We start from the raw sequence: 24,219 nt of genomic DNA on the forward strand, positions 1-24,219 counted from the left end.
GCTTTACAATCCAGACCAATGAGACCAATGAACAGATTCCATAATATCTAACATGCAGCAAAACAGATGTGAAAAAATGCAACCATGTAGTCATATTTTAACTAAAAGTGTTGTTGTCAGCAGAGGTATGACAGATATGTACATGTACTCCAGGTACATTGATGGTTAAAGAGTCCCAGTCACTGCTCTAACAAGCCTTATGGAAAAACTGAACAATTTATTAACTCCATAAATGCATGCTTGACATAAATACTACAGCAATAAAAAGGCAAGGAGTCAAAAAGCCTTGTATTTCTGAACTCTGTACATACACAACAAAGTCATTACATAACACATCCGAGATGGAAATTACCTAGGAACATCTACTAGTACAAACAGTAATACCCTTGAACATATCTGAAATTCCACAAGCAATTAGGATACCCTTAAAATCAAATAAAAAAACTGATAAAGGTTCGAGCTAGTTTCCAACCCTGCAAAAAAGATGCATAAAGCATGATCACAATATACAAAGTCAATAATGAAGAAAAGGTACTATAGTATAAACTTGACAATTCCCTTGTCCGAGATGGCTCATGAAGGTGAAGCTTGTATGGTCTGTTTAGTACTACCAAGCCTATAATACCAGACAGCCTGTGAGGAATGTTATTGTCTCACACCCTGGTCAGCTATGCATGCATTGCAGCTATTTAGCAGGAAGTCCATCTTGTCGTAACACAACAAAAGAACGTAACAGTAGTCTCAGGTCAATCAATGTCGGCTATGTTCACATCTGTACCAAGAAATTTTGATTCTTTCGAGACACAAAATTTTTGGTACATTTCAGTGCAACAATGGTAACATTATGGATCAGCATAGGATTCAGACCAGGGGCTGTAACTGTAGGTTGTTAACTCACTGCTACCTGAGATCGTTCTGACCATGCACACTACAGAAAAGACACTGGAGATCTCTAACATGTCTTGCCAAATATCATCTCAAAATCACAGGTTTCTTTATCATGTTTATAATTTGTTTTTCCTTGCAGAACATCAACGATGTCCTCTCAATAAAGCTACCAACATTTTGCTAAAAAATACCACAATCTGGCACACAATTCTGATTTTCTTTAACATAGAAAATAATGCTTGGAAGTATTTGGCCTTAACAATCAAACAACATCTTGAGTCATATGTGAATAATAATCTTAAATCCTGGCTACCTAATTTAAGATCTTTACAACGGAGAAAAATGTTTCTTCATAATTCCAAAAACTTTAAGGATCATTTTCGTTGTTAGAATAGCCCCTCTCATAAATTAAATTTGCTAGATTCAAAACTGTTTTTTAGAAGAATCTGGCTTCTGCAGACTTTGTTTTGTGCAGTGAGTAAAGATGTAGGGTAATATTTCAGGATTTCAGGATTCCTTCCTTCTACCCAAGTAGGAAATAAGAATATTAAGATTTAGCAAACGGGAAACAGTACTTGGGCAGGAATGTTTGCATGCATTGTTTACACAGAAATATTTCTATGTGAGTACTGGAGACTGTCAGAAGTACATTTGGGAGACAGTAAATGAAAAGCGGTCAAAGATTAGGCCAATATGACATTCAGGCTACAACATATGGCATCATATCATAGGTATCTGTTGCAGTTTGGTTGTATGAAAATAGATACAAGGTGCACAGGGTAGCAGCTTCATCCTGGATTCAAGCATAGGTACAAATCTGCAAATGGGAAATGAATGAACTTTTACAGAAAATTTATGAGAAAAAGTATGAGAAAAGGCAGGATTCAAAACACTTTATGTTTATACTCTCAATTACTCAAGTTAAAGTTATCAGTATTTGTAAAGGCCCTCCTCAAATGATGAGGAACAAAAACCACCCAGGTCAATATCTGAGGTGATGTGGGCTACAAACACAGCATGCATTTATGCGACATGTGAATACATGTGTCTTTATCGAATTGTCCAACGTTGACGAGTGAGTAAGTGAGTTTAATTTTACAGCATTTTTAGCATTATTGCAGCAATATTAGGGTTGGAGATACCAGAAATTGGCTTCACAAATTGTATCCATGAGTGGAATCAAACCCTGGTCTTTGGCATGACAAGCAATTGCTTGGACCACTAGGCTACCCATCGTCCCTTGAAACAATGACCTGAGCATGTGCAGGGTCATTATGGAAAATAATAACCTACCCAAACAGAGGACATTAAGCAATCCAGTGGTTTAATCATAAAGCATTAACTCCTCACCTCTAGCATCAACATTTTGACACATTTTTCATTCATTTTGAGTTTTCTAATAACTTAAAACACACAAATGTTGAATTCCTATTACATCAATATCAATATGAACATAATGTTTATAACTCCTGGAGATCTAGTTAGCAAAAGAAGGTTCTTTCCATACCTTATCTTTTGAGCAACAGATCTGACCTACTCCTGTTGACAGGAAAGATCTCTAATGTTTGTGTACATTGTTCAATCAGCCAGACATATTACATCAGTACATACAATAACAAAGTTAGGGTTACACAGTCCAAAGTACATGGCCACTTGTTAGAGCTGTCTTATTTAATCATGATAAAATGAATTTTGGCACAGAGACAAAACTTGGTACAAAATCAGGTGAATAGCATTTCCCATTTTTCACAGAGAAGATTTACTGTTGTTTTTCACAGCAAATGAAACATCTGCCACAACTCCACCAAATGAAACATCAGCTGGAAATATATGCATAGAGCTGTGAAGGTTGGTGGCAACAGTATGATGATCTAAAGATCCCCTTAACTGTAAATCTATAAGCATCAGACTTACAATGTTTCTTAACAAGCATCCAATTAGTTTCACGCTTCATTTCAAACACTGCCTCTAATATGAAGATTTTATGTACAGTCAGGCCGCATTAATCCGAACACGTCCATTTTTCATCAAAAACGTTCGGATAGTGAAACGTACGGACTACTGAAACGAACTTTTATGAACACAACTACAGTAGGGTTACTTCCCTTTGACAAGGCAATACAAAAACATACGAACGTATACAAGTTGGCTGAATGTGCGATATGGTGTTTGGGGGCAAGAAATCAACTTTCACGTTGGTCAGTTTGACATTGGCATACTTGTGACTAGCAGCATTGTTACGAAGTGAGATCACGTGTCAACCACGTGATTGTATCTGTCTGTCAAACGATCATACCAATCACAAAACATATCCGATGTCCGAAATTGTGCTCTTGCCAATAGACTGTCCGAATTCTTGACCAAAATGTTTACACATTAGATCAAAGTTGGTTTTAGGGTTTTCTCTTTTTTCTTTGTGCGGCAGTAATTTCACATCTTTTACGCCTAGGGGCGGGACTTTTCCATTATGACTGACAAGCGTCAGGTGATCTCATTCTGACACGATCAGTGTTTTATACAGGAAGTAAGCATGACAGGTATTACTCCAACTAACCAAAAGTGAGACCTACTAATTGATCAAAATCACAAACTAACGACATCTTCAACTCGCAAGTGTCACTTAACAATTACCACTGAATGGGGCTCATGGTGTGAAGGGATTATCCGAACCTTTTTGATGTACCGCCGGATTAATGAAGCAAAACTATGAGTAATTAGCTAATCTGTTACCGCTGATTAACGTTCGGATGCGGAGAGTGAAGCACCGGATTACTGAATCAACAGGTAATGAGTTTACATAGTAAACAAGATTGGTTACAGTTAGCTATCGTTCGGATATCGCGGGAATCGGATTGTCGGGGTCCGGAATAACGCGGCCTGACTGTATATCAACTTCTTTATTATGAGAACACAATGTTTCGGAGTTAATGCCTACTCCTTCTTCAGAGTAAGCATTAACTCCAAAACGTTGTGTTATCATAATAAAGAAGTTGATATCCATAAAACCTTCATTCTTATGCTTTTCACTTCTAAATGCCCTTCAAAGACTGCCTCTAGTATTGCTGAAATACTATAATACAGACATCCAAAGATCATTAGATCATTGTTTCAAATACCTATTATAGGCATAAAGTAGTTTCTCTCTTTCTACTTCATACTGAGAGAAATCACACACTTTAAAACCATCAGATGAATAGTGCATTTTGTCAGTGAACAACGACTATGGAGGTGCAGTTCATATCATTTAGCCCCTCTCCGTTAAAGATGTCAGCTTGTGAACATAACAAAGTCCTAGTCATACAACCTTTTTTAAAGATGGGTATAAAAGTATCAAACAACTGATAATGTTATAAGATATAAATATAGAAATATATATCCATTTTTTAAAGATATATCTAACTCAGAGGAACAGATAAGCTGCATATCTGGGTAAACTATAAATGGAAAATTTCCAATTATGCATTCTAAAATATTAGATATGCAAAAACTTTGCAAAAAGATATGCATACTAAATATATTTACAAAAGTTGCGTGCATAATGAAAAAGACACTGACTGCTATCAAGTTGCACTGTTAGTGTAGGACTAGTGTTGTACTGTCAGTATAAGATGAGTGATATTTTATGAAATAATTTCAATTATAGTCTAGTTGGTTTTGATTATGCATGTTGTAGGGTAGCACATACCTGCTTAGTAAACTCACTCAGTGACATAGACTTGGGTGAGTAAAATCACAGAAATACCCAACCCAGAAATACAGCAGTAAACAAAGGAAAATGAAATACCCACTCAACATTCATAATACCCACTCCTAAAAAGTACAGTGGGTACAGTACCCACATGAGTAAAATCTTATCTGGAGCTCTGTAAATATTAAAAATGAAATATGTATGTAGCCAAACACAATGGATTAGTACTGAGACTTTTCAAATAAAAATTTCACACAATTTCATTTGTGTGCCTATGACTGTGTTTACCAAGTTTCTTGTCATTACTTGACTTACTTGTAACCATTATCAGCTTCCTAAATATAGTTGTCTGTTAAAACACATGGGTGGGCTGTGCCCCAAGTCTTATATCATGCATTTTTCAAACCTGGCTCTTGGTACCATTTTCAGTACAACTTGGGCAACTTAATAATGGACCAGTCATTAGTCAAGCAGCAGACAAGTTTCAAAGATCAAACACAATTTACTGGATATTGCAATTGGTTTCAGAATAGTGGCTAACTTTGCAGTCTGCAAGAACATAAAGATAACAACTGGCATGAATATACTTTCACAGCAGGACAACTGAACATGCTGGTTGATATGTATTTGATGGTATACATGTACATGGGAAACACATACTGAATGCTTTCAATTTTGCATTGTAATGTGTTACCGTGGTTACAAAACTTATGCAATCCTCCACACATGCACACTTTTACAGCAAATAATGTATTGCTCATGGACTGGGACAGAACTTTCAGGATGGGCCATTTTCAGGATTTTTATTCCTTATCTGAATTTAGAATGGGCCACTGCCTTTGTAAGTTGTATCAATAGTAAAATTTTCAAACTTTTTATGGACCTTTTTTCATTCTAATGTACAAAATGGCCCATGGCTCTTGCCTTTCCCAATTCCTAAATATTACTTGTATCAGTTATAACTTGTATGCAGAGATGCCAACTCTACTTTGGGCCTAAGTGTAATACTGGATGTCAAAACATGTTATGTAGACCCAAACAGTGTAATACTTGCCTTCCAGTTGCGTCGATATAGTGCACATTTTTACAAAAGGAATATTCTAGACGGAAATACACGTCACCAACCATCATGAAACGCCATGCATCAAAAATTATTGGTCAGGTGACACAAGATACTTTAATCCTTACAAATTAACGGGAATGAGCGCAATTCCAAGAATGAGCGCAATTCCACGAATAAGCGATTTCTATCAGCGTAAAGCCATTTCTTACCCCCTACATTAGTATGTAACGAAGCACTTCCTTGTGAAATTTTATCTACTTATTTCATTTTCCTAAAACCAGTAAAAAAGTGTAATTTTCGCATATTAAGTGTAATGGTGTAATTAATTGGTCAAAATCGTAATAATTATTCGAAAAGTGTAAAGGTTGGTATCTCTGTATATGTCAAGCAATGAATTATGCTCAATATTTTAAAGGAGTGAAGAAATAGATCCTACAAAAACATAAATACTTAAAACACCATGACTGGGATGTAAATCTAAGTATGAAACAAAGCATACATCTATATATAATACTGGAAAGAGGATGGATAAAACAGCGATAAATACATTGTAACATAATCTTGTTCACATGGCCTGATTTTTACACTGTTAAACAAAAAAAACATTGCTAAGTTATTCAGGATGTTTTGTAATAGTGTGCAGTACACAGCACTGCGCACTTAAAAGGACCCACAAATCCGTTGGTATATGACCAGATTGTGGCTACATGAATCCATGCATACATCTAGTTGCAGGTACAGCAACGTGCAGTAAACTTGGACAAATTACTGTCACTATGTGTCCCAGTCCACCCAACTATGAATTGGGTACCTCGTTAGGATGTGAGAGCCACAATAAAACTCGGTGCACCTAGTGGCAGCAAGAGTTGTATACACCCCAGGGAGTTGAGATTGATAATACGATGTGACGCTCGCCGAGACGGACATCCAGTGATCATGGGAATCACATACCAGCACCTTGAGCAAGCAATAGTTGCATGGATATGTGCCCTATATAAATATCCTATAAAAATCATTTAAACATTTCAACTGGATCAGTAGGCCATTGCAATAAATAATATATTGGACTGAGTCGGTCTTTAAATTCATGCATAATAAATCTTTACATCTGATTTTAGCTTAAGTCTTCTTTCCCTGGATATTGCTTAAAGTTAACACACTATCAGCATGATCAGAGGTATGAAAAGTGCCTGTTTCTTTAATTTGCAAGTTTTAGGGCAAGCTGATCACAAAACAATGTCAAAAATACATCTAAAGCTTGAGAATAATGTGTATTCAAGATCAGATTGGTCTTACCTCATATTACAAACTTTGTATTGATCACATTCCTAAAATGTCCTGATATTTGAGGATTAACTGTACTTTGCCATATTGATCTATGCCACATGTACCTATCAGCTTATCAATGCCGAAACTGACAAATCTCAGTGTCTGAGGAAAGTATACTATGTTGAGCACTGCTCAAAACATAATTTTCAGTTGATTTCTTAAACATAGAGTTTGGTAATACTATGCAATGCAGCATGATAAAAGTTTGCTATGAAAGCAAAACAAGCAACATAACTATCATTAACACTGTTTATTACCCAAACGGTTAGAAATGACCAAATTCATAAATGTGTTTTTCTGAAATCTGGACCTTGATAGGTGCACTTTCTAAAGGTGAACATCAAAGGATTAAAAAATAAGTGGCATACTTACACTATCATGTGTGTTACCAGATGTAAAGATTTTAGGAAATTCATGTAAGAATTACAGTTTCCAGTATTGCAGTCCCTCTCACATGGAAAAAACATGCATATGAGTTGAGAAACCTGGTTCATAACATCAATACCACAAACACACCATATAATGTTCTGTATGAACTACACTCTGACTGTGACTGTTGCAACAAAAACTAACAAAAATTCATTAAATACATAGCAGGAACAAAGATAGATACTATGATTCATAGTACCTATCTTTGGTCCCGCTATGAGGACATACATGATTTCAATTGTGAGACAAAGATTAAGAAAATGTCCACAACAGCAGTGAAATTCAACCATATGTCATATAGAATAGAACAGAATGTCTGTGGACAATACTGACTGTCATTAAATGTTAAAAATCTGGAATAGCTGAAGTCCACAGCATTCATATAAGGTACACTTCAGTCTGGTGTTTATATAACATTCACCCATGTTAGCAAGAGGAGAATGTTTACATCTGCACACAAAAAGAAACATCTAGTTGGTCAACTTGACAAATTGTATCTTACAAACAGGAAACATTCCATCATCTTTAGCATCTAAATCTATAGACTGTGTCTAAAAACACTTGTACATCATGTCACACTTCTTGTGTTAATTAAAACAACAAACATTTAACTATGAACCACAGTGAAATAAACAAGCTTGATGACTGAAACTATCAATGTCAATATCACTTGATAACAGCAGCTCATAAATTCAGACTTGTGTCAATCATGACAAGTTGCAACCCAACTTGGAGTTTGATAAGTTAACAGCTAACAGACATATCAACAACAAACAAGCAGTGCTGTGCCAGGTCAAGTTTACCTAAAACTGCTGTTTACTCTCCCTGTCCATAATAAACAACCAAATAAACATACCAAGAGAACAATAGAACATTTCTCTCCAGCTGAGGACTGCGATCAGGTGTTGCTTGCCAAATTTTCAAATACCATGTACCACTCCGAGAAAAGGATTGCTAGAACTGAAGAACAAATCTGTTTAAGGCCTTATGTCCTGTTGCCATGCTTGTAGTAAATCCATCTGCAGAAAAAATATCCATTACACAGCCCTCGTCATGAAGAAAGTGAACTCTCACTGAACAATCCATTTTCACTCGAATGACTAAAGAGTAAACTTGACAAGCACTTCTCAAACATTAACATAGGGTGGATTAACATTTTGTTTGTAGGGATTTTCCAAGAAACTGGAAGAAAATTAAAACGATTTGACAGGAAAAGATATTTTTCACCTGCTTCAAACCTTCCTTAACTGTTGTATTTACAGTAGTGGTTGTTTCACAGGCAACTCTAATCACCCACAACAGAACATTTACACTACATTCTCATTACTAGAATCAGAAATATGTGCTACATGTGTCACTGACATTTCCGTTGAACTCATGATCCACATAGCAAACAGATTACTGAATGAACACTTCACTCACGATAGTTGAACCCAGTGATTGTGTTAGTAATATGAATATTACAGCACTTCCTGTCAGGTTCTGCAAACAATGTCCATTGTCATGCTGATGAAGACACACATAATTTACTACATCTCAACCTCCTCTTGTTGATGGTCTTCTACTAGGAAAATAATGGTAATCTATTGCGAAATAGACATGGCTTGAATGTCAAAGATTGTAGTACCTTCACACTGATTGTGGTCAAAGTGACATACTGACATATTTCTAGACTTTTCTTACGTAGTCTTATCTCGCTTGTAACATTACCACCATAAAAATAACACATATTTCTGTTGATCATTTGTCACTGACAAGACTATATATCATTTCAAGTTCAATTGTCAAAGATAAGCTATGTATGTTGCATTATGTAGGTCAAGACAAAACCTTGAACATACCTGTATTGAACCATGGAATGGGACACCTGCTGAGACCATTTCACTGTGACATGGACCAGGGACATTGTCCTCAGGTATGTGAAGGTGATACTATATGTATGTTGCAATACTTTGTTCCCTAGAAATCTTAATGCCTGTCAAGGCACAGTTTTGGAAAGCCTGTGATGTTGTATTCCAACTTTGATTTAACTATTCATAACAGATGTAAGTAATTTTCAAAATCACCTGTCATTGTAACATCTGATCTGACAGCCATTATCAAGGTTTGAAATTAACATCAACTGGGAAAATAACATTAAGAGAGATTAGTGATATTTCCTTCATATTGACATATATGATTAGCAGCTGTCTAGTAGAGTAGGTAGATGGTATTCCGTAGCAGAGAAATATTACTACACAGTCTGGTTAAATTATCTAGTTATTGCTAACCTTGATATGACAGTGTTTTCTTCAAAATGTTCATTGATAACTCTTATTACCATGGTTACAGAATAGAGTATGATAACGATTTTCACATACAACATTGTGTACTCTCTTAATAGTTTCTCTGATTTATCTACCATACAAAAAATGTATACATTGTAAAACTAACCCACTCACTGTTCTAAAACACTCACTCTCGTCATGTGTGTACATGGTTATTTTTGCCTTACAGTCTACCATCACCATATGTTGATCTCTTGAGTGAGTCAGTTTACTTATATGCCATACTCAGCAATATGCCAGCTATATGGTGGCGGTCTGTAAATAATCAACGCTAGACCAAACAATCCAGTGATTAACAGCGTCAGCATCAATCTGCGCAACTGGGGACCAATGACATGTGTTGACCAAGTCAGCGAGCCTGACCACCTGATCCCATTAGTTGCCTCTTATGACAAGCTTAGTCGCTTTTGTGGGTTGCTGGAGACCTATTCTGTCACAGATCTTCATGGGTTGTTGATCTTTTGATCAAAGACACATATTTCTAACACTGAAGTCAATCACTGAATTGTCTGGTCCATGTCAATTATTTACAGACCACCGCCATATAGCTGGAATGTTGCTGAGTGTGACGTAAAGCTCAATGCACTCACTCACTCACTCTAACACTGACACAACATACTTGTCAAAAACATTAAACTCAGTGTAAGGAGAAGTACTAAACATTCAAATGCCTTTCACAAGTTTTATCCTGTTTACATTACATTAAATCAGAGATTAAGAACCAAAATTGTAACCCATTATTATGTTTAATGTTCACATTATCACAACTATCAAAATAACAGGATCTGTTTAAATATTCCTCATCCTAGGGTAGAATAGTTTAACTACCTTAATACAGGCTTGTGAACAAAAGGCCCAACTAAACTGTCAATATGCTGTATTTCAGATATGAGGTCGGGGAAAATTGGTTTGAACAATACATACATGATCATTCCACTCACAAGGCAACATGAATGTACATTGATCATGTTGATCATCCTCTTCCTGAGCACGTCCTCTGTACATTGTATCATTGTATATTGTGAATCACTGCTCATATTCTATTGCAGGACATTGCAACATAGGTATCTGTACTGTGATATGTACAGTGTCAGGTACTGTAATATATTAGGTGTTTGACAGTGACAGTGACACATATTTCTACATATGACCTTTGACATAAAAGTAATGGTTGTGATAACAGCAATCATAAGATTAGGTTCAGTTGTAACTGGGTTTTCATTTCTAAGTATTCACAGGTTGTAAAGTGTGCTGTTTGTAAATGAATTAAATTGAATTATGAAGGGTTGGTGGTTTGCTGCTTGCCTTACTCAGCAATATTCCACTTCTCTCGCAGTGGTTTGTAAATAATCAAGAATGTACCCGACAATTCTGTGACCAGCATCACAAACTTGAATCTGCGTAGTTGGGAGACACTGACTTGTGTCAACCAAGTCAGTGAGCCTGACCACCCGATCCCCTTAGTCACATCTTACAACAAGATTGGGTTACTGAACATGCTGAAGGTCAAGTCTAACCCAGATCTTGACAGGTGAATCATGAAGGGAAACATGAGCAGTGAATGAAAGTCTACCTAGATTTCTTCTACAACAGAGAAAATTCAAAACTTGTTATTTTTATTGTTAACCACAATACCTGTGGATACTATTGCAAAATGCAAAATTATTTGTGCTTTGAAAAGTGGTAGACTGCAGTTACAGGTATATTAGTAATACTGCAGTCTTACTATATTGTACCTGGTTTCATAAATACTTTTGCAATATACATTGTTTGCTTTGATAAGTGCTAACTTATAGTGGCAGTTACAGGCATATATTACTATATTGCTCTGTTCTGTTAATTGACAGTCACTCCCTCACACTATTGCAATAAGCATTGTTTGCTTCCACTTGGTGATGGCCATGCAACAGGACACACGACTCGCCCTATTCCCTGTAGAAATGATGTTCACGTCAATGTATTGGCATACAAGAAATGACATACGATGATTATTTGTCTCTTCCAGGAAACCATTCTTTTGCTCTTTCTCAATACCATTCTACAGCCAAACAAACCCAAGCTATGGTGGTCAAATAGTGACCAATTTTATAAAATGCAACATGTTATTCCTCTTTTATCTGTTCAGGTCAGTAATTACATGGGAGAAAGCATAATACACACTTAAGTGTACCTCTCACTATACATTAGGTCATTTCTTGTTTTCCCAGAATATCCACATTTGGGGTTTTTGTTTTGGAGGTACAGGTTTTACTTTTCATTAGTAAGTCCGCTTCCCAGGGTTTACTTTTCCTAACTTTATATGGACATTACCATTCAAATGATCCCTGAGTGTTTGAAATCAATTAAAAAATATCATTCAAGATTTAAGTTACAATACAATGGTTTTTCAAAGCGGAATTGGAATCGCAATTCTCTCATCCGTAGCCAGACACTCTACCACACAGCCAACGGGCCGACAAAGGTGGAGGGGTTAAATTATCTACTTACAGTTACTATCATTAACTTGATTTTTTTATTGTTATGTAGCTTCATTAAATGATCATCTACATTATAATTACCCATCACTGACGGGAAATCCCTCCCCCTCGGAGGTGTGTTTTCTCCTATACTACAAGCCCCACCACATGGTAGTATAGAAAATGCATTCTAAAGGGTCTTGAGGTGTGGATAATTTTGGCCAGGTATAGATTTTTTCCTTGATTTAGATTTTTCTGTTAGAAAAGCAGGACAGATGAACCCTAAAGGTTGACTTTATGGCTCCTTGCTAGGGTTACTATGCTTGGAGTCAGAGCAGTATATAGGTTGGTAACAATGTAAGAATGTACAACAAAATGTCACTTAATGGAATAGACAAGAAGTTGTCATCCATAAAGTTCTTCTAGAATGCCGACCAAACAGTTATTTTATCATCCTCTATTATTCTGTACATCATGTCTTCTTCTATTATGATATACGCAAGGACTGCATCATTTCAGATGTGACATCACCAACTCATTCACAATTTAGCTCAGATACCCGACTAAGTAACTCAATCTGAAAGCAAAACTCATACACCAAATGTAAATCAGACATAAAAACAAATTCTAACTTACCTGGTGATGTATCCTTTTCAGGACTGAAAGACATGAGGTCAGACGGTGGTGGTCTAGGCGGAGGTCTCCTGGGTGCATTGGGAATTGATGGCCGAAGAGGAGCTGGTCTATTTGGCATCTTTGGTGGGCCTTTCGGCACTGGAGGAGCTGGCCTAAGAGGAACTGGGTGTGGTTTTGATGATCCTGCTGACAACAGTGTTGCTTTGGCTGGTTGAGCAGGTCGGGGTGCCGAGGGTCTTGGTGGTGGTGCTCGGAGGGGAGGTATCCTTGTCTTTGATTTAGATCCTTTGACAGAAGGCACAGGAGGTGGTGGACGAGCTGGGAGGCTCATATGAAGAGTATGTGGATCATCATGATCCTTCACAAATGCACTGTTAATGAACCCATTGGCATCTTTGGGTTTCGGTGATGATGCTGGAGGTAAGTCTGTATTAAACTGATAAGAATTGGCACTAAAATTAAGACTTTGATCACTATTTTCACTGAACTGACTGGTAACACTGGTATTGCCTTCATGCACAAGTTGATCTAGATTGGCTAAATCTTCAAAAGCATCACTCCCAGGTCTTGAAGACTTATCAGAAATGATGCTACCAGGTCTAGACCTTTGAACACTGGACTCTATCAGAGAGTCCTGTTTCTTTATGCTTCCAGGTGAAGACTCACTGCTTCTGGTACTGGAGCTTCTTGACCTGTCTATTTCTTCTGATTCTGTTTTAGCAGTTCTCAACTGCTCTTCTATCAGAGAGTTGAGAGATTTGGATGCATTGATTCCTTTGAACACATTCTTCTCTTTAGGAGATGAGACATGCCCTACACTTAAACTGGTGGACATTCCTGAGGGTTTCGTGTAAGGTTTAGGTGTTAACACAACTGGTTTTGGTTTTATCACAGGTTTAGGCGCCAACTTAGGCTTCACTGCAGGTTTTGGTTTCAGCCTGGGTTTTTCAGTAGCAGGCTGTGGTGCTGAAGATTCTCTGTCAGTTCCATCTTTTTTCAATTTTTCAACATCTTCCTTGCGATTGTTATTTTCAGGTGTCTTTGCACGAGATGTTTCAAGATTTGAACTGACACCATTTTCCTTATGAATGGGAACAGTGGGTTCACTAGTTTGTATCACATTGTCAACATCAGACGGTAAATGTCGCGGTCCTTCTCCTATCACCTGCACATGATTTAAAGGCACAAGACCAACATGACCAGTCTCATCTCGAGCTTGGATCCAATTTCCATCTAACATTTGAACAATTATCACAGTATCACCCTCAGAGACTTTCAAATCTCCATCCACTTCTCCTTCAAAGTTATGAAGGACCAAACCAAGCTGATCACTGTCTGTGCTTCCTATGCTGCAGCTCTCCGCCAAATCAGAAGATGCTGTAACAGGAACTGATGTGGATTCTGTAGGAGGTGGATATTGCTGAGCTGGAGGGTCTGGCTGAACTTGACCTAAGTCCTGGATCTGTCCTGTTTCAGCATAAGGGCAGTCCACAATGATTTCAACATAGCCAGTTGGGAAAAGTCCAATTCGACCATCCAACTCACCCTCAATCCACTCTGAATCAACATGCTGAATGAGTGTAACTATTTCATTGGCAGCAAATGACAGCTCATCCTGAGACTGGCCCTGGAAAGCATAGATTGTACGAGCATATGGTGTGATCTCAGTGTCGTATGATCGGGTGTTCTCACTTGAGAACGATGAGACATTTAGTTGATTTTCTTGAGAACTTTCACTACCCAAGGAACTGGACGTCTGATTCTCCTGTACATGATTCTCTGTCGCATGACCAGCATTTGACTCTGATATTTTTACATCTTCTAAAAGCTCAACACAAACAGAAGAGACCAGCCCTTCTTTACCACCAAACTGTCCCATGTACCAATCAGAGTCAATAATCTCTGTTATGGTTATGACATCTCCGATCCCGAACCCAATTTCACCATCTAACTGGGGTGTAATGTCCACCAATGCTCTGGCACAGATGGGTTCAGATAACAAACCCTTTTGCTGACTTGACCGCTGGTCAGCTTTGGAAAGAGGATCAACCAGCTCTGTGACGCAGGTGAGAGGAAAGATCCCTGTGTTACCTCCACAGCTTCCATGCCACCAATTGTCATCCAGCTGATGTAATCCCACAATGATGTCTCCTGTGGAAAACAGATGTTTTTCTTGAAAAGTTGTTTAAACAAACACAAACCACCATAGTTTGTTTCGACTTTTTCGGACATTCCTACCTTAAATGCAGTGGGGTTGTTAAAATAGTTGCTCATTATACATTGCTTCCAGTGTTCATAAATTTTTTATAATGATACAAAGCGAAATATTCATGATTAGTAAAAATTAGACAATAAAAATTACCAGCCACTGTTAAGATTTAAGGAAACTGTCTTGTAAATTCCATCTGCACCATGTGTGATACATGTATGGAATTCTGTGTCTAGTGTTAATTGCAGCCCCCAGTGAGTATTGTCATTGGCTGGACGCCTCACATAGCCTCAACCCAGATGAAAGGCATTTTTTCTCAGGGCCATAATGTATCAGGTAGCAGCACTCTATTGGGGTCAGCAGTCAAGAAATATTAACGATGAGAAAGCGTCAAGTGTATGAAACTAAATTTGGAAAAAAAATCAATTCTAAAACAAAACATTTGCTAAAGCAGCATGCTTGCTACACTGTCGTATTTTATAGGTCCCAACGCATGCTGGTTTAGAGGGCTTCCACTGTATACAAAGAAATAACAGTAGGAAGGAATATGAAAGAACATCAGATAGCAGTACTCTATCGGGTCCAGCAGTCAAGAAAAATTTACAATAGGGAATGGCCGAAACCTAAGAAACGTATAACTCATTTATTAAATCTATTGCTTTTCACAATGTCTGAAAACACAAACAAGTGACATCTTGACAATTTGTCGCCTTGAATGTAGCTCTCAGACACGATGTTTAATGCTAAGTTATATGCATGTCAGTCGATCTAGCATATGGGACAGGTGTTGTCATGTTGACACAAGTATAATCCCTCATCTATCTCTGATTGTTTTAGTAAACATGATTCAGTTATGGTGACTAGCTTTGGTCATTGCATCTGTACTGGTTGTGAAAACTTTATGAAGGATACCATCACTCAGGTGTGCCCAAAAACAAATGCACTAACAAGTCTTTTGTGAACTTTTGCGAAAATAGCACCACATGCTAATATATGTGATTACAGTATGTCTTGGGCAAAAGTAATACATGAAACTTTGAATCCATGCCTTTATTTATGTTCTTCAGTATAATATATGTCTACGTCAATGAAAACATTCACTATCAAATTTTGACATATAATCAAATTTAAGCATTTGCCTCACTGTTGTATACCACTGTAATAGAAGAAGATATCAGTTATAGCCAGCATATATCTGTATACAGTGAGACCCCGGATATCCGGACACATTTGTTTTTGCGTAAATAGTCCAACTAACTGAATATCCAGACATCTGATTTTCCGTCATCCAGGCTTCTTCCTTGAAATGGTACTGAGCATACAGATATTTGTTAAAATCGCCTCCAAAACAGCATTGTCGTTTTGATTTGCCAATTACAATTCTCTAAGTGTCAGAAAGGCCTACTTATCACCACCAATACCCCGGCGATCAGTCATTAATACAGATTATCAGATCTTGTCTCATGTCAAAACAAGTGAACACTCGCGCTTCACTTCACACAGTCAGTGGTAGATCAAATCTTCATGCAGATAAGTGAGTCAATTTCATGTTGATTTAGCGGGTTCATTTGTAAAATTTACTGCCCCGCAACAGTAACCGAATACCTGTTATAAACAGTCACTAATAGTTCTATAGCGTTATTTTAGGAGAACTGACTGTAAGGTGAGGTTTCCAGATATTTGGGGTTCAGGTATCCAGGGTCTCACTGTACTGCATGTGTACACAATTCATGGTTAATATCAAAAAGCAAACATTTTTAAGTAAGAACATAAGAATTCAAACTGTCACAAGTATGTTGACCACTCAAGGTCCCTTGTCTGCCACTAACCTCTGTTAATACCCAAGTCCCCATCCTGAGCAGGCTGGAACTCATCTACACCAGCAAATATCTTCTGACCAGGCTGTAGGCTGGGCAGTGTGATACTTTCCACAAAGTTGGATGGAAAGATTCCTTCTGTGCCATTTAGTCGACCCCGTAGCCAGTTGTCATCAACGACTTCTGTGATCTGGATTATGTCCCCTGTCAGAAGAGTAATCTCCCCTTTCTTGGAGGTTTCAAAGTCATAGAGGACCCTCACATGTTGTCCAACGGAGGGCCTCATCTGAAAACAATGAAACACATACTTTAACAGTGAGTGAGGTAGTCAAAGTATAGAGTTATTTCAGCAGTATTTCTGACCTAGTATTAACATGTCCTTACGACTATCATATCTAGCTGACCATTAAACCATTTATAGTACATATATACTCTTGTATACTATCCCCCCAAAAAGAAACGCATAGCCCCAAATTCTGTTCCTAAATAATGTATTTTCAAATATGTATAGCTCGTCCACAAATGGACTTTAGTGCATGAATTTTTACACCAGTTCAGAAGGTAATGTCTATACAGCCAGCTAAGTGAATACATTTAGACAATGGAGACATTGAGCACGATGGTGACATATGTAGCATGGGCCCAATGTTGGGTTTCCCTGCTCTCAGACCAGTCTCTTTTAATCTGATCTCCAGAATGCATTCTTTCAATTGCAATGTTCTGCGTCGCAGAGTCAAGATGTGGTGTAGTGATTTGACCTTGAAACTCCTTCAAAAGGAATGCCAATTTCCGAAAGTAATCTGCATCTTTATTGCCAGACAATGCATGCTCTTAGCTGCACAACTTCAATTGGAAGATGATTTCTGTTGCGTTTTGGCAATGCCTTTTCAATCCTTGTCGCAAAAATCACCATTTTCAGGTAACATCGATTTTTTTTACTTGTTCTTTTGTGTAAATCATGTTATCAATGCTTTTGTTACATATTTTGACGAGTGTCTGATCACATCAGCTAATACATAGTTTTTAAAAAATACAAATTGCCTATGCGTCTTTATGCGGATAGTATATGTAGATTTTGAACAAAATGATTTTGCTGGATGGGTTAAAGGATTTCATAGAAATGTTTTCCTAATAAGATCAGCAATATTGGACTTCAAAGGAAAATACAGTGGTGAAAATAGGCTATGGGAATGGTTTATGATACCAAGTACCCCCTGGGTAAGATTCTGGTCCCAGCAAATGGGCCCCAGCATCTAATGCTGGACACAAGAATGAACTACAATGGTGACTGATTGGCCAACATTTATCACGTTCACGACTAGTTTGTTTCTTTCATTCGCAAAAGGTAAATCTGACTGGGTACCAGTTCTCAAACTTTGGACACCCTCTAACAAATATTTACACAACTGAGTTACAATATGTAATACAGTGGAAACCCTCAAAACGGGCATCCCTCCAATACGGCATGCTATCAATATCGGCACTAGAATTTGTTCCTGGCAGAAACTAATTGCATGCCCTCTAATCCGGTGTCAGTGTACTCTGTACTTTGTCACAATAAAGACCGCCCATTTGACTTTTCGTAAATTTGATGCTAATAAAACTGACATCCGCTATCTTGGCTCACTTGTTGATTGGCTGAACGTGTATTAGCAATACAGTGGATTTACAGTGAGGTATGGTGGTTAAGTATAAGTAGGTGAGGTAAACTGGTGAGTGACACGTGTCACTTGGCAAATTAAATTAATTGGCATCTCCACATTTGTCAGTCGCTCACAGTGTCAAGATGGCAAACGGAGCAGACAGATATTAACTCTTGAACAGAAAATTCAGCTGGAAAAAGATTTTGATGCAATTCCTCGGCTTACTCAAAAAGATACTGCACTTATGTACCAAATTGGCAGGCAAACAGTTTCGGTCATTTCGAGAAAGTGTCAAGTGTATGACAGGTACAGCCACGGGCAGTAAACCTGGACTAAGTACTGTGACTATGTGTCCCAGTCCACCCAGCTGTGAATGGGTAGCTCGATAGGATGAGACCGCTACAAATAACTCTGTGCGCCTTGAGGCAGCAAGAGTTGTATACTCCCCAGGGAGTCGAGACTGATAATGAGCAGTATGTCAGCACCTTGAGCAAACACTAGTTGCGTGGATATGTGCACTATATAAATATCCTATAAGAATGATCAACAAAATCATATGAACAACAAAGGCAGCTAATACTAACTAAACATCGACTATTATCAGCCAGACCATCCTTCTCAACCTGCATCATTTAGCACTATAGTGGTTGCTGATAATGAACTGACTCAGCCAACTTGTTCTCACAAACTAATCAATGTAAATCCTGAATTAGTGTATTGTTCAGCAAGCCCCGTGGTATCATATTCACATAATTACACCTGACATGATAGGATATCTCAGATTTGACTTATACATCATCTTGTACATAGCGTATGTGAAACTATATTTGCCTACTTTATGTGAACTGATATGTTACAACATTCGAAATGCCTATTTACAAGTAGACCCCTAGAGGTCCGGGTCAGAACTGATTTTCAGTAACCCATGTTTGCTGTAAGAGGCGACTAACAGGACTGGGTGGCCAGGCTCACTGACTTGGTTGACAAACAAGTTATCATATCAAAGTTGCGTAGATTTATGCTCCTGCTGTTGATCACTGGATTAACTGCCATATGGCATGAACATAGCTCACTAAAGTTTTAAACTATGCTCAGTCAGTATTTACCAGTACAAGTAACAAATCTAGAAACAATGCAGTCTTATTTAGAATAAAACTGATATTCTGGAATCCCTCCTACAGTATTACATACAGACGAAATGCCCACTTTACATTACATTGGTTTCCGACTGTATTGTGAATCTGTGATATGTATGAAACATCAAACTGTACATAATATAGCTTAAAAGAACATGAAAATCAAAATTCAAGAACTAGCTTAGTATTTCCCACTTGGCCATTTACTGCAAAACATCCATTATGTCTACAGTGCCCATAAGCCTACATGCTATGTATTCAAAACATTGTCAACTTCAGTCTCTGGAATTCAAAAAAAAATTCAAGGCTGTGATTTATTCACAATAAGAAACATTATTTACAGGTAATTATGAATTAAAGCTTATGCATCAGAGCACGAACAATATTGGAATGGGGACATGGTTAAATGCTTTGAACTAGAGACTGGCTTCAGATCAATGGCTAATGCTATGAAAGGGAATTGTGCCCCACTCTACCACATCAGCACCTCAATGTAATTAAAACGACTGTTCAAGAACCTCAAGAATTCTTTTCTTAAACTCACAAACATTTCAGTGTGACATTTTTTGTAAGTCAAACAAAGATGTCCCTCTAACGTGTCCACAAAACACACACAAATATGTCTAACATGAACAAGTTTGAAAACTAGCCCCCAACTCGACTTAAGGTTATGTTTGTACTAGGCAGATAACAGGGTTAAAAACCATAACACAATAAAGAGGCAAGGATTCTACAAAGGCAGTGTTTGTGAGGACATCATTGTGCAGCAACAATGTTACATGATCCCAAACATCGGGGCACCCCTTGCCTGGAGTGGGTGTTTTCTGGGCAAATAGTTCCTGGTTTTCTCTTTCCGCAGACCACATCACCACCAAACAGGTTGCAAGTTAACATCTGTATCACCTAGCTCGACAGTGCTAATCTCTTAGAAAAATCTAACTGCCTGTTATACAGGACAAAATGCAGGAACAGATTATACAGCTTGCTGATGTAAATGATTTTACCATGAAAAACAAAGTCAAGTCAGTAAAACATACACATGAAACACAACGTCAGTTGTTTTCAACATGTTCTGAATATTATTACCTCTAATCATACAGGTTACAGGATTACTCCAAAATGCTGAATCAGTATCATGGTAACATATCCATGAGATGTTTTTGTTAATTTCTTTAGCTGCCTGATTTAGTTGTACAAGCCTTCACTGGCACATGATAAATGTATCTAGTATTAATACAATGCTGTTATATAAAACTAAAACTGACTTTCGCTGACATAGTTTTCAGTAGAGGTGTGACAATATATCGTAGTATCGATAATCATGATACTACTAATCGGACAATGAATAAATTGATACTTGTTTGTATCGTGATATGTATCGTTGACCTCAAAATTGTTAATTTTCACTACAAACTGACAGTTATGTCAAATGTTAACCAGTTACCTGATATCAGAATTTATATCTTTAAAGAAAATAACTAAAGGTAGCGTACATGTTTACTGAATCGAATCGAATCGTATCGTTTCAAGGTATCGCGATACATATCGTATTATGAATTTTCAGTATCGTCACACCTCCAGCTTTCAGTCATAACAAAATTTCTGACCCAAAATCATGCAAATAATCAATCATGCATGATAAATAGGGTCAAGTCTGACAAGATGCCTCACTGTTCATTGTAGTCACTATTCTCTGAGATGATACGATAATGAGATCCAGTTATATGAATACGTATGAGTATAATTACATCAACTTACATGCCAGCTACTTACGCTGCTAGATGAGATATCGTGGGTATCATAGATAGGGTTACTTGATGCAATGTCCTCACCTAGTTCCTAGGTATAGGTTAACAGAAGGAGGTCATGTTACCATGTTATAATTCATTGCAGTCACTGTATCTCTGTAGTCTGACAATACTAAAACTGACCTTGACACATGGAAGCCTTATACACTTAATTCGGTTTCCTGACATTTTGCTCTGTGTGTGTGTCAATCTCTGTGTCTCTGAGTGTACTACATGATCTTGATCATGTCAATAGTGATTTGAATGAAACAACCAAACAACAAATTATCATAATGATATCAGACAACATATCTTTATCAATCATAAAAATTCCAGAATCATACCTTTTCACAAATGAGCTGGTCTGACTATAGGTCATGTATAATTAACATTGCTAAATATAACTACTGTAACAGTCATCACCTAGTTACTAACAATGACTGTTGAACGTCACATGTAACCAAAAAATCAAACATAATGAAAACACAGTTATCACTTATTCATGATATGTAAAATGCATTGCTGATTAAGAAAAAACAAATAAACAAAATTATAAGCGTATAATCTCAATTCAAAAGTGCAATATTTTGTACTTGGGTTTACCTCCCTTGAAACGAAATTATTTATTCTATTTTATTTACTAATACTGGAGGATCTAAGTATTCTATCTGGTGGTTCATGTAAAGATGGTAAAAGTGACCATGTGAATGATTTTGCACTGTATTATTTGTTATGTATATTGTGCTAGGATCAATTTTTGTCACCATGGTATCATGGACGCTAATGTATTGCCATAAACATGACAATCTGGGATAAGAAAACATATTTTAAAAAATATCACATTTTAAGTTTTGATCAAATCCATGTTCTGTTGACATACATGGGCCACAAAAAGCTCAAGCAAGGCATCAAGGATCCATTTTTTTCAATAAAAAAAAATCATGATACAACCAACTAAAACTTCAAGCACATGCATCACACACTTACACACAGGAAAGTAGAAATGGTAAAGGTTTTCCGTTTCATATTTATGTAATTCACAACAGAAGCAATCTCTCAAATGTCATAAAAATAGTGATAGGTTACAAAAATAGATCATTATCCTTTGCATTAATCAGATTTATACATCATTATTCTGTCAGCAAAACACTAATAGTACATTATTTACCATGTTTACATGGACATTATTTAACAATTTTACAGCCTAAATGTCCTCCCTTGTACTGTGCACAGACTCATATGCATGACACATCCATATTCCTAATTGAGTGTTCTATAAGTTCCTGTGTCACTGATGACCTGACCTCTGACACAGTGGCAGGAGAATGGGTCAAGCACTTTGTTCTAAAGGAAATCATCACTTGTCTAACTGAAATGAAATGACTGTCTATATGTTATGGTCATGAGAAGGGAAACATACATCTGAAACTGTGAAAAAATCTATTTTGAAAGAAAGTTTTAAAGTTATGGTATACTACCCTGGTACCTATGACTGGCTACCACTTGAAGGTCTCAAGATATGGGTACAAAATGATAAACTGGGATATAATTTACCAATGCTCCTGTAAGAACTATTTAGATAATCATGATAATGTATAAAACAATCTGATCATGCACACACTGAACTTAGGGCTTTATCCTTCCTGAAAAATAATCACGTCAGAAGGAATATGTTCATAATCATAGGAATATAGTGAGCTATGGAGTGTTATTGTTTGTGTGATTAAACAAGATATTACATAACCAAGCAATGGGCCATGTTGTCCTGTGGGTACAGGCATCATACTCAGGACATACCCGGCCTAAGTTACCAAGTACCCATGTTTTGATACCAAGCGCCAACAAGACACAGTGAGCAATATGCAAGAAAGACCTGCTCAGATCATGTTGAACTTTGACAATTACTTTCACATTATGGATGCTTAATATACAATATATGGATGCTCTCAATATAGACAACGGAATCTACAACAATCTAAACTTCGCTTATTAGTGAGAAGATAGTAGACTTTTCACACATGATCACAAACAGAAGTTTTCCCAGAGTGAATGCCTAAGCAATACGCAGGCAGAAAGCATGAAACTTTCAAACTCATACACTGAGGTTTAGCCTGTTGAGACCACATACTGTTTACAAAAAGTCATAAAAGTTAAAACGTAAAGCTACAGGTCCAAATTACAATTTCGTTTCCAGAAAAATTCTTGACAATATCGCGACCTTACTGACATCCCTGCCCGAACTGATCAGCTGCAGACCGAATATAATTTGTAAATCAACATTGATTATCCATGCGTCAACAAAACACCTGTCACTTCAAACTTTCTTGCTAACTTCCACTTCCCAGACAGCGTGTTGACTTTGTCCATTGCAAGCTGGATTACTTTTTTTTTTTCATTTTGACACTCAAGTTACTGATTTAATCACCTCGCCAGCGTAAACTGTGACCTTCTCCCGTCGCGGGATATGTAACCGACCTCACTACATTGTCAATTTACTTACTGTCGATGCTGAGAGTTGGAGTCACATCAGAAGTCCACTTCCTACAACACCTACTTCTATTTACGACGCCATGATTCTTCGGGCGACACCTGTAGGATGCATGGGAGGTAACTCCAAAAATCGTCTGCTTTGGTTACGAGTAGAGATCAATCTTTCTCATGGATGTTCACAGTCCTGTTTTATATCACCATTACACTCAACTCAGCTCAGCCTCCCTCTGCTCAGATCGCTTGTGTAATTAGCGTACATCGTATGTATATATTCCATTTGAACGTTTTCGTTTTCAATGAGTCAATCCAACCATCCGTTTC

General features: G+C 37.4%; 1 protein-coding gene across 1 annotated transcript in view; it reads right to left on the reverse strand.

Moving 5' to 3' along the window:
* LOC137261275 (dynamin-binding protein-like) overlaps nt 1-24,007 on the reverse strand; it is a 49,269-nt gene extending 25,262 nt beyond the window's left edge. Inside the window, exons 1-3 of the mRNA XM_067798996.1 lie at nt 23,909-24,007; nt 16,855-17,128; nt 12,817-14,967 (exon numbers count right to left, since the gene is read on the reverse strand). Of these exons, the coding sequence (XP_067655097.1) occupies nt 12,817-14,967; nt 16,855-17,128 (2,425 nt within the window). The 5' untranslated portion in view covers nt 23,909-24,007. The remainder of the gene's footprint in view (nt 1-12,816; nt 14,968-16,854; nt 17,129-23,908) is intronic.
* Nucleotides 24,008-24,219: the final 212 nt, after the last annotated feature.

The sequence above is a fragment of the Haliotis asinina genome, chromosome 14 (genome assembly GCF_037392515.1).
Source record: "Haliotis asinina isolate JCU_RB_2024 chromosome 14, JCU_Hal_asi_v2, whole genome shotgun sequence".
In the NCBI taxonomy this organism is placed as follows: Eukaryota; Metazoa; Mollusca; class Gastropoda; order Lepetellida; family Haliotidae; genus Haliotis; species Haliotis asinina.